This window comes from Oryzias latipes, chromosome 4 (assembly GCF_053564925.1).
Source record: "Oryzias latipes strain Hd-rR chromosome 4, Olatipes_Hd-rR_3.1".
Lineage (NCBI taxonomy): Eukaryota > Metazoa > Chordata > Actinopteri > Beloniformes > Adrianichthyidae > Oryzias > Oryzias latipes.
The window spans coordinates 23,965,049-23,989,146 of NC_136240.1; the positions used below are offsets into that span (position 1 = coordinate 23,965,049).

The window sequence follows — 24,098 nt, forward strand, 5'->3', positions numbered from 1 at the left end:
AAATTCAAAGACAAAAAGTAAAATCTGTATAAAAAAGGCGCTATATATGTCAAAATAAATGCCTTTATCACAATTTATATTGCAGATAAAATCACACAGAATCATTAAACACTGTTTGTTTTCCTGCATTACGTAACTTTTCTGTACCTTTTTAGTTTGATTTCCCCTCCCTTTTCTGTCATGGCTTGCATTGCGTGTCCTCTGATGTAACGCTGTTTCCTGCTTCCAATAAAAAAGAGGAAAAGGGATCAATTAGAGGAAACGCGTCATAATTTGCTGCTCAGCTGGAGGTAAAACCAGGAAATACACTATTTAAGGTGTATATTTGATTTTAAAACAATTGTGCAAATTAAATGGTGCAGAAAAAAACAAAATGATTCATCTTAAAGCAACTTTTTCTGTTCCTGGAAATAATCTAATTCTAGTTTTCCAATTAGAGCTTTTAAGGAAGTATTTTTTTCTCAACCTAAACTTTCTCTTCAGAGCATGAGACATTCGAGCTGAGAACCTCTGGACCATTCTAGAATCAGTCAAAGGAAGTGGTCATCATAAATCTCTCTAACTCAAACTCCTTGCTGCACATTTTTGTCTTCATCTGATGCTGACATTCACACATTCCCCTGCTGTGCATTTTTGCTTTGCAGTGTTTATCTCTTAGTAACCATTGTTGACCTTTAGCTACAAAATGTCAGAAAAATGGTGTGCTATCTGCACGATCTAAGCCGCAGAGTCATAACAGAGTTCCGAGGTTTGTGCAGGGACTGGAGCGCAGTGGTTTTTCGGCACAGATTACGTTCCCCCTTCCGTCTAAGAGGGAAAGACAAGGGCGCCTGGCGCAGCAGCCCAGTTTTCATCCGCAGAAGACAGCAATCATGGGGAACAGAGAACACAGTTCTTGAGATGCAAATACTGAGTTCCTGTTTTTTTTTGCAAAGGAACGATAAGCATCCGATTATCTGAGTTCAAAGTGCTCATTGTTCTCAGACTTTTAGTGAACTGAGACCAGTTGCTGCTTTGAGCAGGAACAACAAATACACGTGTTTAGTGAGGTCTGCAACTTAGCATATGTCATTGCTTTGGTACTTTTGCACATGTTTCAGTCTCAGGAACCCATATATTATAATTTCTGATCCCAGACCTCAAAACAGTCTACCATTGATAGAAAGTGAATGTTTTGGGTCTTTATTTAACTCTTTGGGCCTCATTTCTCTTAGAAAGCAGTATTTTATGGTGTCTTCTGCACCTATTAGGCCTGTAAATTAAGCGTAGGAGCTTCTGTCAGCATGATAATCAAAGCACCTGGATGCCAACTGCTGCCAGTTTATTTGAACAGCAGTGCAGCCACGGCCCAGAGGCTGAGTACACAAGGGCTGTCCCTTCCTGAACTCTGGCTTCTTGTAAATGTGGTAATCAAAGCAACCCCTGTGAGGACGTGTGTGCTTGTCTTGACTGTGAAGGCGATGCTTCGTCTGTCACGAATAAACACCAAGAATTCAATTTTGTTTAAAGATTTGGAGTGCTCAGGGCAAACAGGGTTGTTTTCAGCCTGAAAACTGAAGTCATTCAAGAATCTGAAGAGACTGAAATCCATAAAATAAAAGGTAAAGACTGCAGTCTTTTAAAGTTTGTGAGTGTTCAATTAAGGCAATACTCGTGCCTTTTTTTTTGTTGTTTTTTTATTTATTTTTTTGGATGAGGTCACAATAATGTTGCCAAGTCCTTCAGCGATGACAAAAAGGTCTCCATCAAAACATCCATAGATTTTAAGAACCTGCTGAATCTCTTTTGGGGGTTGCTGGAGCCTATCCTACCGACTGGTGGGCAAAGGTGGGGTACACCCTGAACAGGCTTTCAGTCTGTCGCAGGGCAAGTGTTATAGTTGTAATCAAGGATCATGTCATTGAATTAACACATTTTAAAAGGTGAAAAACTGAAGGTGTGAGGATTGTACACACTGTGGAGTCCATGTTTTGTTCTGAGTTGTCCCCCTGTCACATGAGCTGCAGGTTGATCATCATCCACAGCTGTCTTCATTTCAGTTAATTACCATCAGAATATTTAAGTGTCTGGTTTTTCAGTTCTTCTTCTGTTTGCTCGCTCTTTTTTTTTCTCGTAATTTAAAACCTAGGAGGAAACAGTGCAGCCATGTAGCTGTAATTTTACAAATGCTTGTTCTAGATGCTGACTGACTGATCACAAAAAAGTATCTGATCATCTCTGAGGTGTTTTTAATTTCATATTTACATCTTTTTATTGTTTTTATCATGAATGCATTTTATTTTTCTCTCTCGGAAAAGTTCTGTTAAAATAAATTTGGTTCTAATTAGTCACCTGATTTAAATCAATTTTACATGTGACTTTGTTAGCAGCACATACGGGTGAAACATAAGAGTTTTGAAATATAAAAAAGGAAATATGGTGTTAAACTTGGCATTACAACGGACCCCTGGTTGCTTAATGTACAAACTTCTATAACAATATCGGTTATGAATTGATATGTTTTTAAAACTAAATTGGTAATGTCAATAAAACAGAGCAATTTGTTTAGGGCATATAGCCTAAAAATTGTGCTTTTGTGTCTACCCTTGTGTACTTCTTTTAATTGTTTTCTATTTGTTTTATGTCCCACTATTCCCTAACTAAAAGCTAGTCTTGGGTGTACTACAAGTATACTTTATCTATATCTTGAACTATCTATATATTAAAATGTTCCAATTTAATCTGAAGTCTTCAGTTAGGATACTTTCCTATACTACACATACATGGGCTATAGTATACTTGCTAAACATATACTCTATATACTCAATAGAATAAACTTAAAATGAACTACTTTTTGCTAAGCTTTGTAAAAGATATCTGCTGAACTCAATGTTTTTTTACTTGGTTGTCCTTGTTCTAAAAACAAGTCCAAATCATCACTCTGCTTCCACCATTCGAGGTTTGTTTTGTTTTTCAAAATAATGCTCAGTTAGTAACTCTTTTAGCATTTTGACTTATAAAATTTTACATTAGGTCCATTTAGTCTGAGATGTTTGTGTACATCAAAATTTCTTTCTATAATATTTATTTTGAAACACATGCTTTTGATTACATTTTTATAATACATTTATGATAAACAAACCATTTTGTAAACAAAATTTAGTCAAATATCTTTATTTACTTTAAAAAGCCATTTAGATTATGTCTTTTTTATCAGTTTATGGTTCAATGAATAAAACTGACATGGGTTTAGTTTGATACTTCAGTCACTTATGACGACACATTCTGCAGCTAAGCAATTGGCAAGTCTGTGTTAAATGCCTGCACAATCAGCAACAGAACCTGTACTTTGGGAAACTGTGAAGCCTACAAGCTGATCATTTTTATTGGTTAAATCCTTGAAATCACAAGCAAAAGTACATACCAGGCTTATTTGGCAAGCTTTTTTTCGATCAGTTGAATGTTCTTTGGAACCCGTCAGAGTTTATTTGTTCATCAGCAACACTAAACTCTGTGAAATTAGAATTTTCCAGGGATTTTTTTGGCTCATGCAACTGGATTTTCTTATCTCGTGGGCTTCATCCTCATTGCAGAATTGACTGTTTACTTTCAATGTTCTGTACAGACTTTAAATCAACTAAAACTCACGTTTCTCATGAATTAGAACTAAACATTGAATGGGATCCTGATCTTTGCAAGAAAAAGGTTTCTTTTGTGCAACATTCATTAATGCATTTAAGAGAATTACACTTTTATCTTCCAAACACATCTGATGGAATGTTTTCCTATGTTCATATGTCACTCTGATTAGAGTTCAAACAAGGGCAAAGATGTTGTCCAAAACCCACTGGATCCAACATCACCTCCAGGTCGGGAGAAGAAAGGTGATCTGCTGACCAAAATGTTTCACAAGTCACTACAACAACAATATAACCTCTTCTTTGCCTGGTTCAAGCTAGCATGGCCCTCTACAGACCCACTGCCCCCACAAGCTGTATTTACACACCTCCATACACTAAGTGAATCAGGTGACCTGTGAGCACAGCTCAGTGAACCCAGTTACAGTTACATGGCCAAACGGAGTAACTATCAAAGCCCTCAAAGCCTGTACCTCGCAGCTCTCCATAGTCTCCACTCAGATCGGAAACCTCTCCCTGCTGCATGTCAACACCCCCTGCCTCAAATCAGCCCTCTGTCCCAAGAAACTAAAACAGCTTCAAGGGCTTTTAGACGTATTTCCTCAATCTCAGTGGTCGTGAAATGCTTTTTAACCCTATATGTCTGCATTCAAATGCAGAAGGTACACCACTGTAGATCACTCTGACCTTGGCTAGAATTGTATAGCAAAAGCACATCACTAAGAGAAACTGGGGCTTCTGTGAAAATGCTTTTTATTGACCTTTTCACCGTCATGCCTGATCTACTGGTGGGACAAGTGGCCACCCTGGTCCCCCACCTGTGCCTGGATTAAGGAATTTCCTACCAACTGTTTACAGACAGGAGCATAGACAACGATATGTCATCCACCATAATGCTCAGTGTTGTATCCCTACAAGGTGGTGAGTCTGCTCCAGTTCCCCATGTAAACTAATGACTGCACCTCCACCTATCTATGATTATATTTGCAGACGACTCCACCCTAGTATGACTCATAACTCATAACACCGATGAGTCTGTTTACACAGATGAGGTGCAGCAGCTGGTAGAAGGTAGGAACAAAAACAACTTGCTCCGCATCATCAATGTGACCAAGAAGGTAGTCATAAACAGGAGGCACAACACCACTGCTCCACTGCACATTCACACCTGTGTATAGAGAATTTCCATCCATCTACCCATCAATCCATTTTCTGAATCTGCTGAATCCCTTTGGAGATCACAGGGTTACTGGATCCTGTCCGAGCTACTGTTGAGCTCTGTCGGGGGACACTCTTGACAGGTCTGTCGCTAGACTAAAAAGAATTTCCATTCATAAATGGAAATTTACATCTTTAAGGACTTCCAATGGACAGCTTAACAGTGTGGTTTAGAAGCCCTAGCAGCAATGCCACCTCCTAAGAGTCCTTGGGAGAAAAAGACTGGATGACAAGCTGCTGGTAACTATAGTGTGCTGGCTTTATCTGTAAGAGGATGGACACCATTGCCAGTTCTTGCTGCCTCATCGGTGCCAAAACAATTGCAACCAACCACCACCACCCTACTGACCTCCATTTAATCTTGAAAGGTAAATCATAATGATGGAATAGATAATAACAATACACTGAAAATCTGCATGCTTCAGTAACGTAACACATTGATGCTTCATGAATCATATAAATCATGGAATCTAGTACATTAGCGCAACAAATACATTTTTTTAGGATTATATTCATTCATTCATTCATTCATTTTCTGTACCGCTTTGTCCCTTTCGGGGTCACGGGGCTGCCGGAGCCTATCCCGGCTACTTGGGCGTAGGCAGGGGATGCCCTGGACAGGTCGCCAGTCTGTCGCAGGGTAGAACATCCACAATCACACACCCATGCACTCTCACACTCACACCTATGGACAATTTAGAGTTGCCAATTAACCTATGAAGCATGTTTTTGGACAGTGGGAGGAAGCCGGAGATCCCAGAGAAAACCCACGCATACACGGGGAGAACATGCAAACTCCACACAGAAAGGTCCCCCATTGATGTATTTTTCATGTCCCCCAGCCGGGACTTGAACCAGGGGCCTTCTTGCTGTGAGGCAAGAGCGCTAACCACTGCGCCACCGTGCAGCCCTTTTTTTTTTTTTTTTTTTTTTTTTTTTTTTTTTAGGATTATAATAGCATAAAAAACATGCCAAAAAGTCAGCTAAACTCTTTATATCACTTCAAATTACTAAATACATTGAATTCTTCATCATATATGTTGCTTTGAAACAACAATTTCAAACTCTGCATGAGACTGAGTGACGCTTCGTCTTCTGTGTTGCTATTAGTAGCAAATACCGATACATACACCTGCAGTGCCCACTAGTGGTTGTTGTTTATTATTATTTTTTTTATTGCATCTAATTTGCACCTGAATAAAAGTCGCACCCCCTTTCAAACTACGCAAAAAAATCATATCCCTATTAATACGGTAACAGAAGATTGGTTTCCTTACCGTGGGACATTGGGATATTGATAACTCTTCTTGAACCCAAATAACCTCCTCCCTTCAAACAGACAATCATCATCCCTGAACCACAATCTTCTCCAAATAAAAACTCTTTAAGTTTTGTTTCTTTGAATCTTATGATTACAAAGCTAGAATGTTTTATTAATTTATTGCTAAAAATAATTTTGCAACACATAGAGATGTCATGACATCAATAAAATAGATCCTTTATGACACTGTTTGTCTGAAGAGTTCTTGTTTTTCATGAACGTACAACCGCATAGCGGCAGCCCTATATATAAAAAGAAAAGTAAACTTGTTGCTAAAAACGCATTTTCTTATTAAATCATTGGGAAATGTAGACCTCGGAGAGTTTATAAATTAAACACCTATTCTCTAAAAAAGCCTTTTTTGTGAGAATACATTTGCTGGGCAACATGAACTATATGTTCACTGAAGGCCAGAATGAACTGATGGTAAACATTAAGTATTGACATTACCTGTGGGAATGATGCCTCATTTGAGCCGCAAATTTTCCACTTGATGCAAAACACACATTGTTGTGAGAGTTAATGAAATGGCTAAAAATCCTCTCCTGTCAAATCCAAACACAACATGACCAGGGGGGTATTCCAGAAAGCAGGTTATGCTAGCTCCCACGGTAAGTTTGAGGCTAAGGAAGCGGATAACCTCAGCTTTCGGTTCCAGAAATGGAGGTTTGTTTCAGGGTATGTCAAGTTGCCATAGCAGCTCATGCTCTGAACATAACCTGGTCTGGAGCAGGTGTAGGTGAAGGTTAGTTGTTTTCAGACAGGTGAAGCAGCATGGCGGGTCCATTTGAAGATGATTTAGTGGATGAAGAAGCTCAGATAATACACTTTCCACAGTCAGAGGGTGAATAAGACCACGTATCCATGTTGTAAAGATAAACTTTTTTACATTGATCTAACTTAATTATTTGCTTCAGTTAAAATAAATAATTTTTTGGAGTTCAGCCAACTTAAAAATAACACATAGTTATCAGAGAGTTATTTTACTTTCAGTCAAATTAATTAAATTAAGTAGGTGTAACTTTGGTGCTGCTGTTAGATTGGCAGCGCATGGAATTGTGGGATACCATTCTATTCCCTTTGCCTGTCTGGTCGGATTTTTGTTTAAGTGTGGGTTTTTGACCAAATGTGTTTAGTTGTTTAGCTGTTTTACTGTGTTTTGTCAAGTTATTTTGTCCTATGTTTCATTCTCTCTGCACCATGATTGAGAGGAAGGGAGGGGATGATCAGGTTATTTACCACCCTTAGTGCATCATTATAATACAAGCACTGAAGTTAAAGTCAATGGCATATTAAAAACTCTGTGTTTCATGTTGCTAATTCACATTGAATTATTCATTTTAATGATATAAAAATGAGAATATCTGCGACCTCAAACGTAACCATATGTTCAAGAAGTAGAATAAATTAAGATGGAAAAACATTTAATTAAATTAAAGTAAAATGACATTTAGATAAATAAATATGTAAATTTGAGTTGTATAAACACTTTTAAGTTGGATAAACAGAAGAAATTAGGTTGATTAAAATTTAACTCAGTTACTTGTTACCAATTGAATAAATTCATTTAAGTTGGAGAAGTTGTATATCTACATGCGTCACAATGAAAATGGAAATGAGATAGAAACTCATGCGTTTACTTTGTCTGTTATTTTTCTCCAAGCAGAAACTCTGTCTTTTGCTGATGCAGCCGTATTACTTTGTTGATGGGCGTATAATCTTCATACGCCGTCATAAAAATCTCCAACTCCATCTTACTGAAGTATAGCGCTCTCTTTATTTCTCCACGCATTTGCATGGTGACTCCGGAAATCGGCGATCCATTGAGAATGCCTTAATGTACTTGGCGTGCACGCGCATTTACCCAGGGTACCAAGTCGAGTGTAATTACACCAACTCATATGCGGTCTTTTGGAACCGACATAGTAAGCAAGTTCAGGCGGATCTCAGCCAGAGTTCAGGGTTCTGGTATACCCCCCTGTGTTGTTAAGGCACATTAAAACGACATGTATGTTTTATGTTTAGCTATTTTACTAGCTTAGTTTCTTTTTTTTAGTTCTTCTTACAGTAAATTTTGCAAGTGTATCTTTTTATCAACACTTACATAAAGAGGATCTATTATTTTCTAACGGCAGCCACTTCTGGACCCATAAAAAATCACTAAACTAGATTGTACTACACATGTTTTTGTTTATTTCAGTTTGATCAGCAGAGAGCCAATGCCTTGGAAGACCTGAACTAATTCAACTGGATTTGCATAATTATGTATGTTTTCTCTGCACTAAAGATTTTATAACTGAAAGACAGGTTGAACTAAATTATAAATAATTGTATTAAGACATGTTCTACACAGACAAATGTTGACCTGATCCTAAAATCAGCTTTTTATAGACTATTGTTTTAATTAAAGTGATGGACGCAAATGTGTAGATACAGTGGGGCAAAAAAGTATTTAGTCAGCCACCAATTGTACAGGTTCTCCCACTTAAAAAATGAGAGAGGCCTGCAATTTTCATCATGGGTATACCTCAACTATGAGAGACAAAATGAGAAAAAAACTGATCCGTATAAAGGAAAGAATGAATGGGGCCATATATCATCAGATTTTGAGGGAAAACCTTCTTCCATCAGCAAGGGCATTGAAGATGAAATGTGGGTCTTTCAGCATAACAATGATCCCAAACACACTGCCTGGGTAATGACGGAGTGATTTCGTAAGAAGCATTTCAAGGTCCTGGAGTGGCCTAGCCAGAATCCAGATCTCAACCCCATAGAAAATCTTTGGAGGGAGTTGAAAGAGCACGTTGCCCAGTGACAGCACCAAAACATCACTGCTCTAGAGGAGATCTGCATGGAGGAATTGGCCAAAATACCAGATACAGTTTGTGAAAACCTTGTGAAGACTTACACAAAACATTTGACTGCTCTCATTGCCATCAAAGGGTATATAACTAAGTATGGAGTTGAACTTATGTTACTGACCAAATACTCATTTCCAGCCTAATTTACAAATAACTTCTCTAAACATCAGACAACGAAATTTTCCAGTTTTTTTTTTGTTTTTTTTTTTTTTGTTTTTTTTTGCTCATGAAGTCTCTCATAGTTAAGGTGAACCTATGATGAAAATTACAGCCCTCTCTCATCTTTTTAAGTTGTAGAACTTGCTCATTTGGTGCCTAACTAAATATTTTTCCCCACTGTGTTCATAATTCAATTCATTCATTTTCTAATTCTGTATTTTTTTTTTTTGAGATCTTATTAGGGCATTTTGTATCTTCTTGAGTTTTTATTTTTACTGTCATTACGAAAACAATATGCTCCTTGCAGTCCTTGACTGCTGTTGGCCATGATAAAAAGATCTGCTGTTACATAAACGGGAAAAAATAAAGTTTTAGAGGAAAATAGCAGTTTGAAGTGTCAGCTTGCTCTGTTTTTGATCATCCATCACAGATGAAATCTGGACATGCCCTAAAATTTGTCCAGGCCACGTTAAACACAAATGTAAACACTTGACTAGCTTTTAAATCTGTTTAGCAGGAGTCTGGCGTTCATCAATGAAAGTAAATCTGACACTGGAGCTGCAAACCTGCAGTTTCTAAAATAAGCTCTGGTCTTCTTAAACTGAAGGTAAAAGTAATCAAATGTAATTGATTTAGATGTATTTCTTGTCTCCTGAAATGCATTTTATGTAGCTATTGTTTTTTAAGATCCAAAACTGTAGAGTTTTCTTTTAAAAGAAAGAGACTATTTACATGCCATTTTATTAAACGCCTGCTAAGACCCGGAGAAGGGTTATTGTTATGGTTAGAGTAATACATGCGACTAACTTTGACTATTTTCTGGATAGATTTTTTTATTGTTGTGGCACTAGAGAAGCCAGTGGTGAAAATCTGGTTCAAATTAGAGCTATAACAGAATAATAACATGTACAACAATTGTAAACCCAATGACTGCTGTAAGATCAGTGTTCTAATTAAAACCCTTTAAAGCCAACAACCAGCATATCCTTCATCAGGCAGGCCTCTCATCTGCTGCTGCTGCACACATTCCAGTCTGATTGGCTTAGCTGCTGGCCCACAGCCCAAAGGGCGTCTGTATAAAACTCCTTCTGAGCTGGAAGCCGAAGTCAGAAAGCAGAAGAAACTCACAGAGACTCACAGCTGGCAAGCAGGAAAACTGAAATCACTCTTGAACATCGCAACTTGAACGCTTTGGAAAAATGTGTAAAGGATTAGCTGCATTACCTCAGACCTGCCTGGAAAGGTGAGAATGATGACACTGTGCTATGTTTTACCTGTCTTGTCTGATCTGAACTTTATATAGAAGTTATAGAACTTTATATAGAAGAGAAAGCGTTCTTTATTTGTAGTTATAGTCAAGTGGAAGTTTATTTTACTATTATGCTTTATCAACAGAGACTTTTTATTTGAATGTTGATTTTTTTTTTCTTTTAAATTTAACAAGCAGTTTACATTCTGTTTGTTCAGTTATGGACAAAATGCATTAAATCAAAAAAGGTCACAAAAGTTTTAATCTGCAGACACTAAAGGAAGATATTTAATTAAGAGATTAAACTCCTGAGGATTTTTTTAAAATGTAGTCATTTTTTCAAAATAAAAGTATTAAACTTGCAGAATTTTGGACTTTAATCATGTGTTCTTGTTTCCCACCTAGGGCTAAAGAGATCAAGACAAAATTGGGAGTTTTTCTGAACAAGCCTGAAAATGCCATCGACCTCATCATCCCTTACCCTGAGAAGACTGAGAAGAAGCCGGAGAAGCTTCAGAAGTGAGTGTTTTCATCCAAAGAGACAAATGATCAGACAGGCAAAGGAAAAGTGGTAGAATCGAGGCGATGTAAAGATCAAAGTAGGCCAGTGGCCTCCACAGACACACAACAGACGTCTCTAAAAGACCGCCTGGAGACCCATTTTTCAAAAGGATATTAAACTGTTACCTTTAGGTAACCCCTAAATCACGATGCATTCTAGTCGGAGAGCAAAGAGAGCTCAAGCTGAGGCTGTGCTATTTGTTTTTCTTACTTTTAAGATCTTTTGTATGTAGTTTGGCTCAGCAACAGGTCACAGGAGCTGCAGCCCTCCCACCCGCAGCTCAGAATCACATCTCTGTTACCTGTAAATGTGGAAACTTGAGGTGTTGACCTTGTGAACTAGGGATAATCTTCACTAATAATCAAACTGAAAGAAAGAAAAAAAGAAAATGTTGCAAAATGTTTTTGTAATTTATAAATGAAAATTGACAACACCACTTTCAGGTCAGTGAAATTCCCTTCTATAAACAATTTTAGATAAAATCTTTGGCGAAGCTGGAACATTTTATACTTGGGGGGGTGGCGAGAAGGGGGCAGAAGACTTTGAAAGGGTGACAAATGAGAACTGCGGATTGGAAGGATTAAAAAATATACATTTATAATAGCTTTATTATTGATGATTTATTGTTATATTTTCCACACACAAAAAAAATTCTCTCTTCCATAGCATGGAAAAAGCGCAGATTTTGGCTAAGGCCAGGGTGCTGACGGCCCCAATAGGCAAGCATACACAGTACAGGGGTGTTGCAAATAATTTGAGGGGCTCAGAATTTTATTTAAAAATACTCCATTTATTATTATTTTTTTGCTATGCTTTAAGAAGCTGGATTGATGGTTTCTTAATCTTTATATAGTCAATAATTTTTTGAGTCAATTTTTGAGTCAATAATTGACTCAAAAATTGGGGGGCAAAGCTTTTTGCCGGGAGGGGGCAGCTGCCACCCCTTGCCCCCTCATAGCTCCACCCCTGGATACAATAAAAGTAAAAGCTTTCCAGGATTAGATCAATAGGAGAAACGAAAAAAATTTTTATACCAATATGCTACCACTTCACTTGATTGTCTTTTGTTGAGCAACAAATATATATGTTGACATTTTTTAAAAAGATTTTCTTGTGATTATTTTGTTTGTGTAGGCCTACCCATGAAGAGGCTGCTCAGTGGCGTGAGAGTCTGGACCGGGTTCTGAATAACAACTGTACGTCTTTTTCTCTTTTTTTATATTCATGCACTTGCTCAGTGTTCTTCTTCCAAAAACCACAAACCATCAGTTCCCAAAAGGAGCTCAAAAATTCAGTCTGAAAAATGAGGAACATTTTCTGATTGAAAGTAATGTGAGACAACGCAAAATGTGTAGTTTGAAAATCTTCAAAAGTACAACTTAAGATGGGCAGACCTGCATGACTAATCCATTTGGGAAGAGTTCTGGTAACCTCTCTGTTGGTCTGTAATCCATGAGTATTCTTGACTTCTTCCTTTGTTGTTCAAATGTACAGTACCCACATGTTGATGAAGTTCCTTTTTTTTTTTTTTTTTTTTGGACGCCTGATCTGATTACATGGAAGATCAGCTGCTGGGAGCACTGCAGCAGCCTTGAAAGCTTTCTGATTGTGAATAATCTTTCTCACTGTACATTGACGGACTCCAAATTGTTTGGACATGGCCCCGCAGCCTTTCTTAGATTAATGGACGTCCACAGTGATGGTCTCTGATGTTTTTTTCTCCTGCCTGGCATAAAAACGCTGCTTTTATGGAGCTGGTATGTAGGCAGCAGGGCATCACTGCTGTGAAATCCATTCATTTTTACTCACTTTTGCCCTAAAGCTAGGTCTAAGCAATGAGAAAAAAAGATATATTTAAAAGTTATTTAACTAAGTTGTGTTTTGTTTTTGCTTCAATCAGGTAAAAACAAATTATTTCTTTTATTCCTCAAAAACCCTGGAAAAGTGCATTTAGTGAAGAAAATTGGGGTTTTTTTATCTGTTTTGACATCCTTTCATATTTAAACTCTTAAGCAGTTATCTAACACAACCATCAAGAACAATTTTGTCAACAAAGCCATGGAATGCAGTTATTCAGTCTCTGTGGCTTATTCTGTGGATTTGTGACTGGGATACAAAAACAACGCATACACCATCATAACTTTATACAGTCTGAGGCTGTGGTGTCCATTATGCTAGCAGTGTTAGTGTCAGATCCAAATGCCGACTGTCTGCTTATTATGCTACAGACGCACCAGGGATGTAACGCACTTTCACGATCGCATGTTTAGCCCACGGTGTTCACACTTGACAAGCAGAGACAGGCTTCTTTTTCTTCTGTTTACCAGCGTATCTCCGCCCCCTACAGCTCAAGGGGCATGATGTGGAGTGACAAACCAGTGTAAATCTTGCGAATCTTGCTCCTGGCTTTCTCGTTCACAGCTCTATTCTGATATATGACATACTTGGTGTCAAATAATTCCAGCTGGGCACAAACCGCAATTATTAATTTCTCCTCCAAATACAAAATGATTGGCACTTCCTTGACTACCGTTTAAAATTTGACACGTCACTACCAAATCCTAGTCCCTGAGTGGTCAAAGTTCAAACTGGTCTAACTTTATTAGCTCCACTCTACTAATAAGTGACTTATGTCCCGGCAGTGCATGGAGACACACACACAGCTGTCAGTGACCGGCTGCTTTATGTGCACAGTGAAGCCTCTTCCCTGCAGAGCTCAGTGGGTGGCAAAAGACCTTCCTAAGTGGCTCCTTCAGCTACAACAGATATGTTTGTCTTGTGTTTGCATGCTTTGATTAATGCTTGTATGCATCTGTGCGTGTACACCGGACCGTAAAGGTTGTGTGTGTTGTGGTAACATCTCTAAGGAGAAGTCCAAATGGTTCCATCTGAGTTGATTCATAGCTCTGCTCCTGCTAAAGACTGATTGTCCAGATTCTGGAACATCTGGTACTTCTCTCTAAATAGATCTGTTTTAAAAATATTTCCAATTGCCTTTTAATAATCATTACACTGTTTTAGATACAATGAAAATAGATGCATCATTTTCCAAGACATATTCTACAGAGTGACAGGTATTCATTCGAAATTCACCTCTAAGTTGTGTGATGGACAGTTGGCGTGGAGTAAGCCCGTCCTCATTTCCCATCATCCATCTGTTTACACTTACTCCCGCTAGCTTAAAGCCCCTCACAACCCACACCTAACATTACCGGTCCAACAAAAATGTTGAGCAATATTGGAGCTATCCAGTTCTGAGCCAGATACCAGGTCAGAAGAAGAAAATTGAGAATGTAGTGGAGCAGGGAGCTCCTACAAGCTTTTTCCAATGGCATTTTTCCGTCTGTTCCTGATTCACAACCATATAAATCAAGAAATATTCAGTAAAAGATGAATTTTCTTTATACATGTCCTCTGTTATGAGAAAAATGCCACAATGCCATTTTAAAAACACCAAAAAAATGATTATTGCCAGAGCAGGTATTCAATTTCTGGAAACTGTCCCCACTTGTGTTGCTTTCAATGCAACATATTACATAAAATGACAGGAAACACCATTGTAACCGTTTTTATGACACACATTTGGGTTTTCTTTGTTTGTTTGTTTTTTGTTGAAATTTGAAACCACAGACAAATGTGTCCCCACAAAAAAAAACATTTGAGCATAAAAGGTGTGTGAATGAGTGTCCGCATTTTGTGTGTCCTTGTACTAAAGGTTTGTTTGAAAAAAAAGAACTTGAGCTTGATTACAGCTAAATGCTATTTTGATCCAGGCTAGCCCATTTAGATGGAAGATAAAGCCTGAAGCCAGCCCAGAGCTCTTATCATCTGCAGCACATGCTTTTCAGACAATTGCCGCTCTCACAAGCATTGTGTTCAACTACAATACCCTTGACTGAAGTGTGTGGCCTTTGTTATGTTTAAACATTTTCATAGAAGTTTTTTGTCTATTTCACGAAAATAGATTGTATTTGAAATGCAAAACGCATCCCATTAATTAGTGTTTTTTACAAAGGTCACTATTTGTTTTATTTCATTTTTTTCTATTTCATACATTGTTCGGCGTTCTTTAAAAAGAGAAGGAAAAACATTACATATAAGCGCTCACTCTTTCTACAGCAACAATTTTCTGTAATTTAGACCTCAGTTTAGAAAAAGTTTCCACTACTTTACCTCTGAAAATCACATGCGACCTTTTCAAACCAGATCTGCGCAACAATGCCAACTCCATAAATCAATTGAAGGCCTTCTTGATGTCAGCTTTGTAAATGTTTCACTGCAGCTTAGTTCAAACCTGAGTCAACTGTAATGGAAATATGCTCCTGCTGACATTCAGTTTCTGGTGATCGTGAGGCAGTTGAGCTAACCTGAATGACACATCAAGATGTTTGGGCTGTGACTTGCATGTTGTGGACAGGTTATATATGGATTAGAGCCATTTTTATAAATAGAAATCTTCATTTAATTTATCTATCGGGAAAATTTACTGGGTGAAAGGTGGTAAAGTACATCAGTAATTGTTTCTTATCCATAAATTCATTGTGTTTTTATGAAGTCAAAGCAGATTTGTACTTACAGGATACATTTTCATTCAGTGTCTGTGATTTCCTTTTAAACTTGATTGTATGCATGTTCACTGCAAATAGAAAACAATAAAAATTCCCTGCATCTCTGAAAAGTTCTTCAAACATATTTTCCTCTCACATCCTCTCCTTTAGATGGTCTGACTGCTTTCCGCAGCTTCCTGCAGTCTGAGTTCAGTGATGAGAACATTGAGTTCTGGATGGCCTGTGAGGACTTCAAGAAGACCAAAAACCCAGTGAAAATGGCAGCCAAGGCCAAGAAGATCTATGAGGACTTCATCCAGTCTGAAGGACCCAGAGAGGTCAGATATTTCTCTTTTGTTTCGAATCATTTTCATTAACTGTGTTTTCACACTGACGAGCAGACACTTTCAATGGGAATGCTGAAACAGCTTTCAATGGCTCAATTTGCTTCATGATTGAATGGGCTGAACCCTGTGAAAGCATCGGATGCTTAAAGCATTGGTTCATTTCAAGGGAGAACCCTAGTCCCAAAATGAGTTCCAACCAAAAAAAAGTCACCAAAACTGGTATTCATTAAATATAATTGTACACGTGAAACTTTTATTAGCAGCAGTTGATGAATATTATGTATTAAGATATTGGCGTGTGGGAAAAACTGTCACAATCAATCCACATTTGGAGTAGAGTCCTGGTTTTTGGCCATTGAATGCATCTTTCTTTTATCTTGAAGTCAAAGGCTCTTCTTCTGTTTCCACACCAAAAAAACTTTGCAAATATGAATTTTTTAGCTTTGCTAGATTGGGGGTTTTAATCTAGCAGTCTATGCTGCTGCTTTAAGACAGTACTGGATGTATTTTCGACACGTGACCGAGCATCTTGACATGCATCAAGAATGAGTCAGATATGTTGGGGAGAATCCTGTAGTTTTCCAAAATAAAACTTCTTTCAGAATCCATCCATCCATCGTCCTCCGCTTATCCGGGACCGGGTCGCGGGGGGAGCAGTCTAAGCAATGATATCCAGACTTCCCTCTCCCCGGCCACTTCCTCCTGCTCCTCTGGGGGGACCCCAAGGCGTTCCCAGGCCAGCCGAGAGACGTAGTCTCTCCACCCTGTCCTGGGTCTTCCCCGGGGCCTCCGTCCAGTGGGACATGCCTGGAATGTCCTGCTGACATTCGGTTTCTGGTGTTCGTGAGGCAGTAGAGCTAACCCGTATGACACATCAAGATGTTTGGGCTGGGGGACATGCCATCCCCAGGGAGGCGTCCAGGAGGCATCCGCACTATATGCCCGAGCCACCTCAACTGGCTCCTTTCGATGTGGAGGAGAAGTGTTTCTACTCTGAGCTCTCCGCGGGTGACCGAGCTTCTCACCCTATCTCTAAGGGAGCACCCAGCCAGCCTACGAAGGAAGCTCATTTCCGCCGCTTGTATTTGGGACCTCGTTCTTTCGGTCATGACCCAAAGCACATGACCATAGGTGACCATAGATAAAGGGCAGCCCTGCCGGAGTCCAACATGCACTGGGAACAGTGCTATGCGAACCAAGCTCTTGCTCCGGTCATACAAAGACCGGACAGCCCTTAGTAAGGCGTCCCGGATCCCATACTCCCAGATGATCCAGGACAGAAACCGCACTGTTGTTCCTGGATCTGAGGTTCGACTATCGGATGGACTCTTCTCTCCAGTACCCTGGCATAGACTTTCCTAGGGAGGCTGAGGAGTGTGATTCCCCGGTAGTTGGAACACACCCACGGTCCCCCTTCTTAAAGAGGGGAACCACCACCCCTGTCTGCCAATCCAGTGGTACAGTTCCTGACTACCATGCGATGCTGCAGACACGTGTCAGCCAAGACACTCCCACAGCATCCAGAGACTTGAGGTACTCAGGGCGGACTTCGTCTACTCCCGGAGCCTTTCCACCGTGGAGCTCATTGACTACCTCAGTGACTTCAGCTTGGGTGATAGACAGCCTCATCCCAAAGTGCTCATTCTCTGCTTGTCAGTGGGATTGAGAAGATCCTCGAAGTATTCCTTCCAGAGCCCGACAATATCTCCAGTCGAAGTCAACAGCTCCCCACCTGCATGAGAACGGTGCCTGCAGAGAACTGCTTTCCCCTCCTGAGGCACCGGACGGTTTGCCAGAATCTCTTCGAGGCCAACCAATAGTCCTTTTCCGTTATTTATAAATAAAACAGAAAACGTGTTTTTTTCTCTGTGGCCTGGGACCAACTGTCCCATGAACTGGTACTGGTCGGCGGCTCAGGGGTTGGGGACCACTGCTCTAAAGTACAACACTTCCTGTCTTTATGTCCTAGCTAAAGCATGTTTGCAAAAAATACATCTTTTATCCATTTTTCTGACTGACACTCAGTGCTTATGCTGTTGTCACATCCCTTTTTGGATTTCTTTGCTCAGTGATCCACCAGATAGTTAGTCTGCATTGACATTGTTGCTGAACTTTCCAGGATTCACCTTTAAATAGCTAAAACCCTCATTTTTTTACCAGACCTGAGTTTGCTTATTTTGTCCACACCCAATTCAGATAACAACTAATGTCCACTAAACTACTTCTGTGCCGGTCCCAAGCCCGGTTGCTTTGAGAAGGTTGCGTCAGGAAGGGCATCCGGCGTAAAACATTGCCAAGTTTACCATGCAACTCGTTCGCTGTGGCGACCCCTGATGGGAAAAGCCGAAAGAGAAACAACGTCCACTAAACAAAGCATATCATAAGAAAATGATCTCTGGTGTGGATCAAACATGTATAAAAGTGCCCTGAGGTTTTTAAGAAGAGGCTCAAGACCCACCTTTTTAGTCTGGCTTTTATATGACTTTGATCATTCCTTATGTCTTTTATTATTCATCTATTTATTAATTGAGGTATTTATTTACATATTTATTTATTTATCTATTTATTTATTTTCTTGTAAGGACTATTATTATCTTTGTTTCTAATATGCAATTCTTTTTATTGTTATTTTACCAATGATACTTAGGTTATGTTTTAATCACTGACGTTTTTTTATTTTTTAATTACTAACATTCTTTTATCTTATTTTATTTTTTATCTTTTTCTATTTTTATTGTTGTTATTTTATGATCATTTTTATTTTTTATTCTGATGTTTTTTACTCCAGTGTTTCCTCTGGGGGATCCATCGTTCTTGGGCACCACCAGCTTGACCTGTAGGGCGTGCCGTTGCTGTGGTGCCCGTTCCGGTTGGGCGGGCTGGGGTCCCACTCTGTGGTCTAATAGCCATGGATGGGGCCCTGGGCTGCCCTGTGTTGGGCGGGCGCTGCGGTAATGGCCCCTGTGGTCCGGCTGGGCCTTGGAATGAATGGATCCCCATGATATCGTTTCCTCACAGCAGTACCAACCCAGACCTTCTTCAACTGCAGTTATTTGTTTCTGTTCACTGTTCTACTGGGGTAACTGGGTGGGTGGGGATGGGGGCGGGGGGTGGTGAGGGAGGGGTACCTTCTTTGTGGGATTGTCCTTTGTTTTCTGTTTTGAACAACTTTCATTTTTTATGACTGTTTTATCTGTTTTTATGTTAAGCGCTTTGTGTTTTTAACCAAAATGAAAGGCGCTATATAAATAAATAAAGTTTGAGTTTGAGTTTGAGTCTGATTAAAATTTGTTTTCAAATGGCTTTACAATGGATTGTCATCAGTTTAAGGACACTAATTCCAAAATGCTAACTTGGTCATTAAAGCTAATAAAAATCCAAATTTTGCAGATGATGTGATCCTCTTTGTTAAAGTGAAGATGTTTGGTGAGAATTCTCTGCTTTAATTCTGAAGTGAACTGTCGGAAAAAGATAAGGCTGTCGTCCTTGGGCCCGGAAAGAAGGGCTACCTTAGGTGAAGACTTGAAATGTCTTTGTTTTGTCAGTGTGTATAAAGGAGTGGGGAGGGGGCTATGGAGACATATCTGGTCTATATCAGGGTTGCTAAGATTCATGGCAAAACTTTTGATTTGGTAGCTTTTATGGGGTTTTGGTTTTGAGCTCAGGATGACAGAAACAACAGGGGCAGAAAAGCAGGTTCACTAAATGAGTTGCCCAAGCAAGCCGGCTCAGTTTGCATTCGGAAAAATCTACGAGAGACTGAGTGAAGCCTCTCCCTCTCTGCAGAAAGTGGAGCCAGGTGACCAGGTTAAAACGTGAGGTCGGCAAACCTCCTACACACCTTTTAGCACACAGCCTCAATGGAAACCGGCCTCAGGGCTGGTTCAGGAACAGCTTATCTGTTGCCTTCACAACCACATCAGAGATAAGCTTAAGAAAGTGATTTGGAGTGAGGGAGATGTTGGCATTTTTACTCAGACATGACCTGAAAAAGTCAAAGACTTAGAGGATGCTAATATAAATGTTCACTTTTGAAATATTTATTTCCATGCTGCAACAGTGAAGCCAAAGAAAACCTCAATGGAGGATTACTTCTAATGGAACAGTACATCTAAGGAGTAGTTGCTCCCTTTGACATAAACGTTAATGCTTTATGTGTTTCACCTGCTTTGTATTCTAACCATAGACATGCAAAGTCCATCCTCGGGCATCCATTCCAAACATTTACACCTTTTATCTTCATTATTTGACACTTAGTACAAAAATTGTCTTTTATCAATAAACCACAGTTTTGAGCTTAAACCAAAAAAAAAAAAGTCTGAAATCCCTTTTTTTTTTGAGGTCATATATGATGTGTAAAAATTCTGAACATCAATTTTAGAAGCCATCTTTAAGACTTTAAAACTATACACCAAAGAAAATTGTAAACACAAGTCCTAACACTGCATTGCCAATCAGTTTTACACCATACATTAATGTCTACACTGTCTACCTTTATATTATTATATAACTAACTAAGATTGTTAAAAGACATTGAAAAAATTGTGTATTAGGACTAAAGTACTCATTATTTAATGAAACATTAATTTAAAAAAAAGCAGCAAGTGAAATTATTCCAAAAAATATATGTAGAAGCGCAGTACTCAGATGTTATAAGCATTATAATGCTATAATGATGCTTTAGTGAGTTGACACCCAAAATGTACGGTAAAATATTTGCTGACAAATGTAATTTTCTGACTATTTTTAATTCTGTTATGTTTAAAATGAAAAAGGTTCCTGCAATTTATGTACCAAAAAAGTATGATCTGTGACATATCATATTGAGCAGTCTGAGCACTTTAAAGACCCATTCTGATTAAATTTGTGTTTTGGTGTTTCTGACATGATCTATAGGCATTTTACTCATGTTGTGGAGGATAAAGAAAATTAAGCTTAAAATGGAAAAAAAAATAATAATTAAAATTGTTGTAAATTAAGACCAGACAAAAATGCTGTTTAAAAAAGCTTGTAGTTGTGGCGTAGAAGTTACAATCAGCAGTACTACAATCAGCATCCACTAACAGATTAATAGATCCATGTTCATCGTTGTTTTCCTCATCTGAGCTGGCATCTGGCTCAAACCTGTGCCGCTGGATCATTCCAATGTTGCTCGCCATTTTTGTTACGTTTTTCTAATGTTAGGTTGGGAGTCCCAACATCAACTCAGAGGCAAAGTTCTGATGAACTCCTGCCGCTCTTCAGAAACTAGGTCCTCAAAACGACACAGTTTTTTAAAATTTTGTTTAAAAACAGCATAATCATAAACGACCACTGGAAATGCTTTTATAATAGATCAAAAGATGATTACAGGGGGACTTCAAAAGATTGGAGAAAAGTGTGCCTCCTTCGAGGCAAAGTACAGTTGACAAGATCCAGTTTCTAGGAGTTCATGAATACTCTTGAAATCTCTCATCAGTCTTCCATCGTTATCACTGGGATGGTACTCAGCCTGACTTTTAACAGTTTCACCTGGTTGTAAATGTCAACTTTTATCATTTTGCAATAAACCTTTTCCTAATATTTCAGTATTTAATGAAATATTTGCTCATCTTGAAGATCAGAATTGATATTTTCTTACCATATCCCAGTTATTGTGATTACTACTTTTTCTTTTTTATTTATTTAGCATAAATATTTAATAAATTATTTTAAATTATGTTTTTTGTGACAGACTTACCTATCTTAGGGGCATCTTTTTAAGTGTTTGTTTAATGTAATGTGATTATTTCCTCTCTGCAGGTGAACATCGATCACTTCACCAAGGATGTGACCCTGAGAAATCTGGTGGATCTCTCCCCGTCCACTTTTGAGTTGGCTCAGAAGAGGATTTTCGCCCTGATGGAAAAAGACTCCTTCGCTCGCTTCCTCCGGTCTGAGCAGTACCAGGAGCTCCTGGTCAACTAAGCCAAACAAGAGTTTGAGGAGCTGGGGTGGGGAGGTGGGGTTGTTTCAAACAAGCAGTTTTTAGTTTTCGTCAAAAAGGAATTACAGCTTTAAACCCCTTCAATAAACTTTAAATGGTATTCAACACTTTGAGGACTTTTTTTTTTCTTTTTGGTCAAGACAGCCGGTTTCAATTTCAAACGAAATCAGTTAAAATGTACAACTGCAATTTGAAATGGCCCAGACTCCCCACCTGACCTCCTAAAGTGCCAGCAAAATTAGGTCCACTGAGAAAATCAAATGTCAAATTTTGAATGTCTAAACCACTTTGAAATGTATTCGACCATAAATTGGCCTGAAGAGAAAGAAAGTTGCAAATGTAACAAGTGTGTTTCTATTATCTGCTTTGAATAGAAAACTTGGCCAAAAGAATTATTTTTGCAACTTGTATCAAATGATGCTTTCACTTTTTAAGGAAAATCCAAAATGTCATAGTTCCTGCTTTATTGGTCTGCCAGCAAGCTAAAGAAAGGAAACAAAGCAGGAGGATTTTGTCATCATCTTGTTCTGTAAAAAAGATAAACCGTCACACACCTTATGAGTGTGGCAGTCAGTTTTGCTCACATGCTTGGATTAGCTCCAATTCAAGGCTGCCTCCGCACCATAAATCCTCCCCTAAGCACACTAAAGCCATTCAATTTGATCACATTTATATAAATCACAGAGTTAATGCATGTCTGAACACGGACATCCAGAATTTGAGATAGGTGGGGGTTTCTCACAATAAAACATTTAAGACTTTTGGGATAAATCTGATCTGTTGGTTCATCTTAAATGTGTAGAATCTTCCTTAAACAAAGCACAGTCAATGGTTGAGTTGTTTTCCCCATTGAAGACTTGCTGGGGGTTTTTATACAAGAAAACACACATGTTTCATAGTGCCTGCACCACACGAGCTTGTTTACTTTGACTGCACAGATTGATGTCAGGAGTTCTGAAGTTCTTAGGAACCACATATTTTCAGCACATTTTCTCTACTGCACAAAAATAGACTCATGGTGCAACACTGCATGTCTAACGATCATCACGTAACCGTTCGTACCGATCCCTCACAATCGCACAAAAGCAACATTTGGACTTGGATCAAAGCCCACCTTTTGGGTTGTGAACCTTCCTGTGGGAGCCATCCCTTAAGGAGACTGCTGACTAGTTGGCTCAGCAGTGCAGCTCCTTGGCTGTCACTGCACTGCAAGTTGTTAAGATGGGAAAACCAAGTTGGAGGGAATCTCAGAAGAAGTTGTAAACAGAGCTGCAGCTTTATACGAAAGACCTTTTTATTTTTCCCATGTGACAATAACAAAGATGTATATGTGTTCAGATGAAAATATGGGAAGAAAGAACTTGAATGGCTCAGGCACTTGGCATCCCCCATCAGAGTAGCACCGGTAATATAATTACTAATCATCCATCAGATCATTTTATTACATAACATCATAGTAAAAAAAAAACTGTTTTCTGTGTTAAAATTCACTTTAAACAACACTTGATTCTTTCATAGATTTTGGTTAATGTCTTCAACCAGATAAGGCTATTTAACCCTTTATAATGTCACCAATAACTATTAACCAGCATCATGCTTTTCAGAAGACTACTTTAAGTTGGTATGCAATGTTAAAATGTCACAATAGTTGTACTTAGAATGTACCAATCATTATTAAATGTGATTTTATTTACTCTTTTACTCATATTTTAACCAACATTATTGACATATTCAGCAGTTTAAGTCCTTATTGTTCTCCAATTCATTTGACATACTCTCAGGAGAAAACAAGGTAAAGATCTTCTTGTGACACAGATTGACCACTCTGGTGTCACAACCTAGACTTTAAAAACTGAAAAATAAATCATCCTATTTGAAAGATAACATTGTCAATAAAGGCTTTAACAGCACTGGATATGCATTATGAATGTAGCCTTGCATGTACGTCTTGAAGTGGATGACATAAAAATATATATATGCATACAATTCCTGAAGATGTATTTATTTATACATATGTGTAAATACCTTATAAGTTATTATAAATACCACAATGGAAGCCATGACGTTAGCGTGGCACCGACTCAGGTTTTTTCGCTGTTCATAAAGGACCACACACCAGACCCCTTATTGTCACTTTGTTTTTTTTCTGTAGACTCAACAAGTTTAAGTGCATACGTGTGTTATAACCCTGTTCCTACTGCTGTAGAGATCATCAAGCATGTTGCATTAAGATGACAAAATAATGTTCGAAA

The 24,098-nt window shown here is 38.6% G+C and overlaps 1 protein-coding gene across 1 annotated transcript; it reads left to right on the top strand.

Moving 5' to 3' along the window:
* The first annotated feature begins 10,259 nt into the window (after positions 1–10,259).
* Positions 10,260–23,832, top strand: LOC101158097 (regulator of G-protein signaling 5). The gene is made up of 5 exons (XM_023954380.2): positions 10,260–10,419; positions 10,831–10,944; positions 12,122–12,183; positions 15,706–15,872; positions 21,663–23,832. The coding sequence occupies exons 1-5, from the start codon at positions 10,376–10,378 to the stop codon at positions 21,825–21,827; spliced, it is 552 nt and encodes a 183-aa protein (XP_023810148.1). The 5' UTR covers positions 10,260–10,375; the 3' UTR covers positions 21,828–23,832.
* The last annotated feature ends 266 nt before the right edge of the window (positions 23,833–24,098 follow it).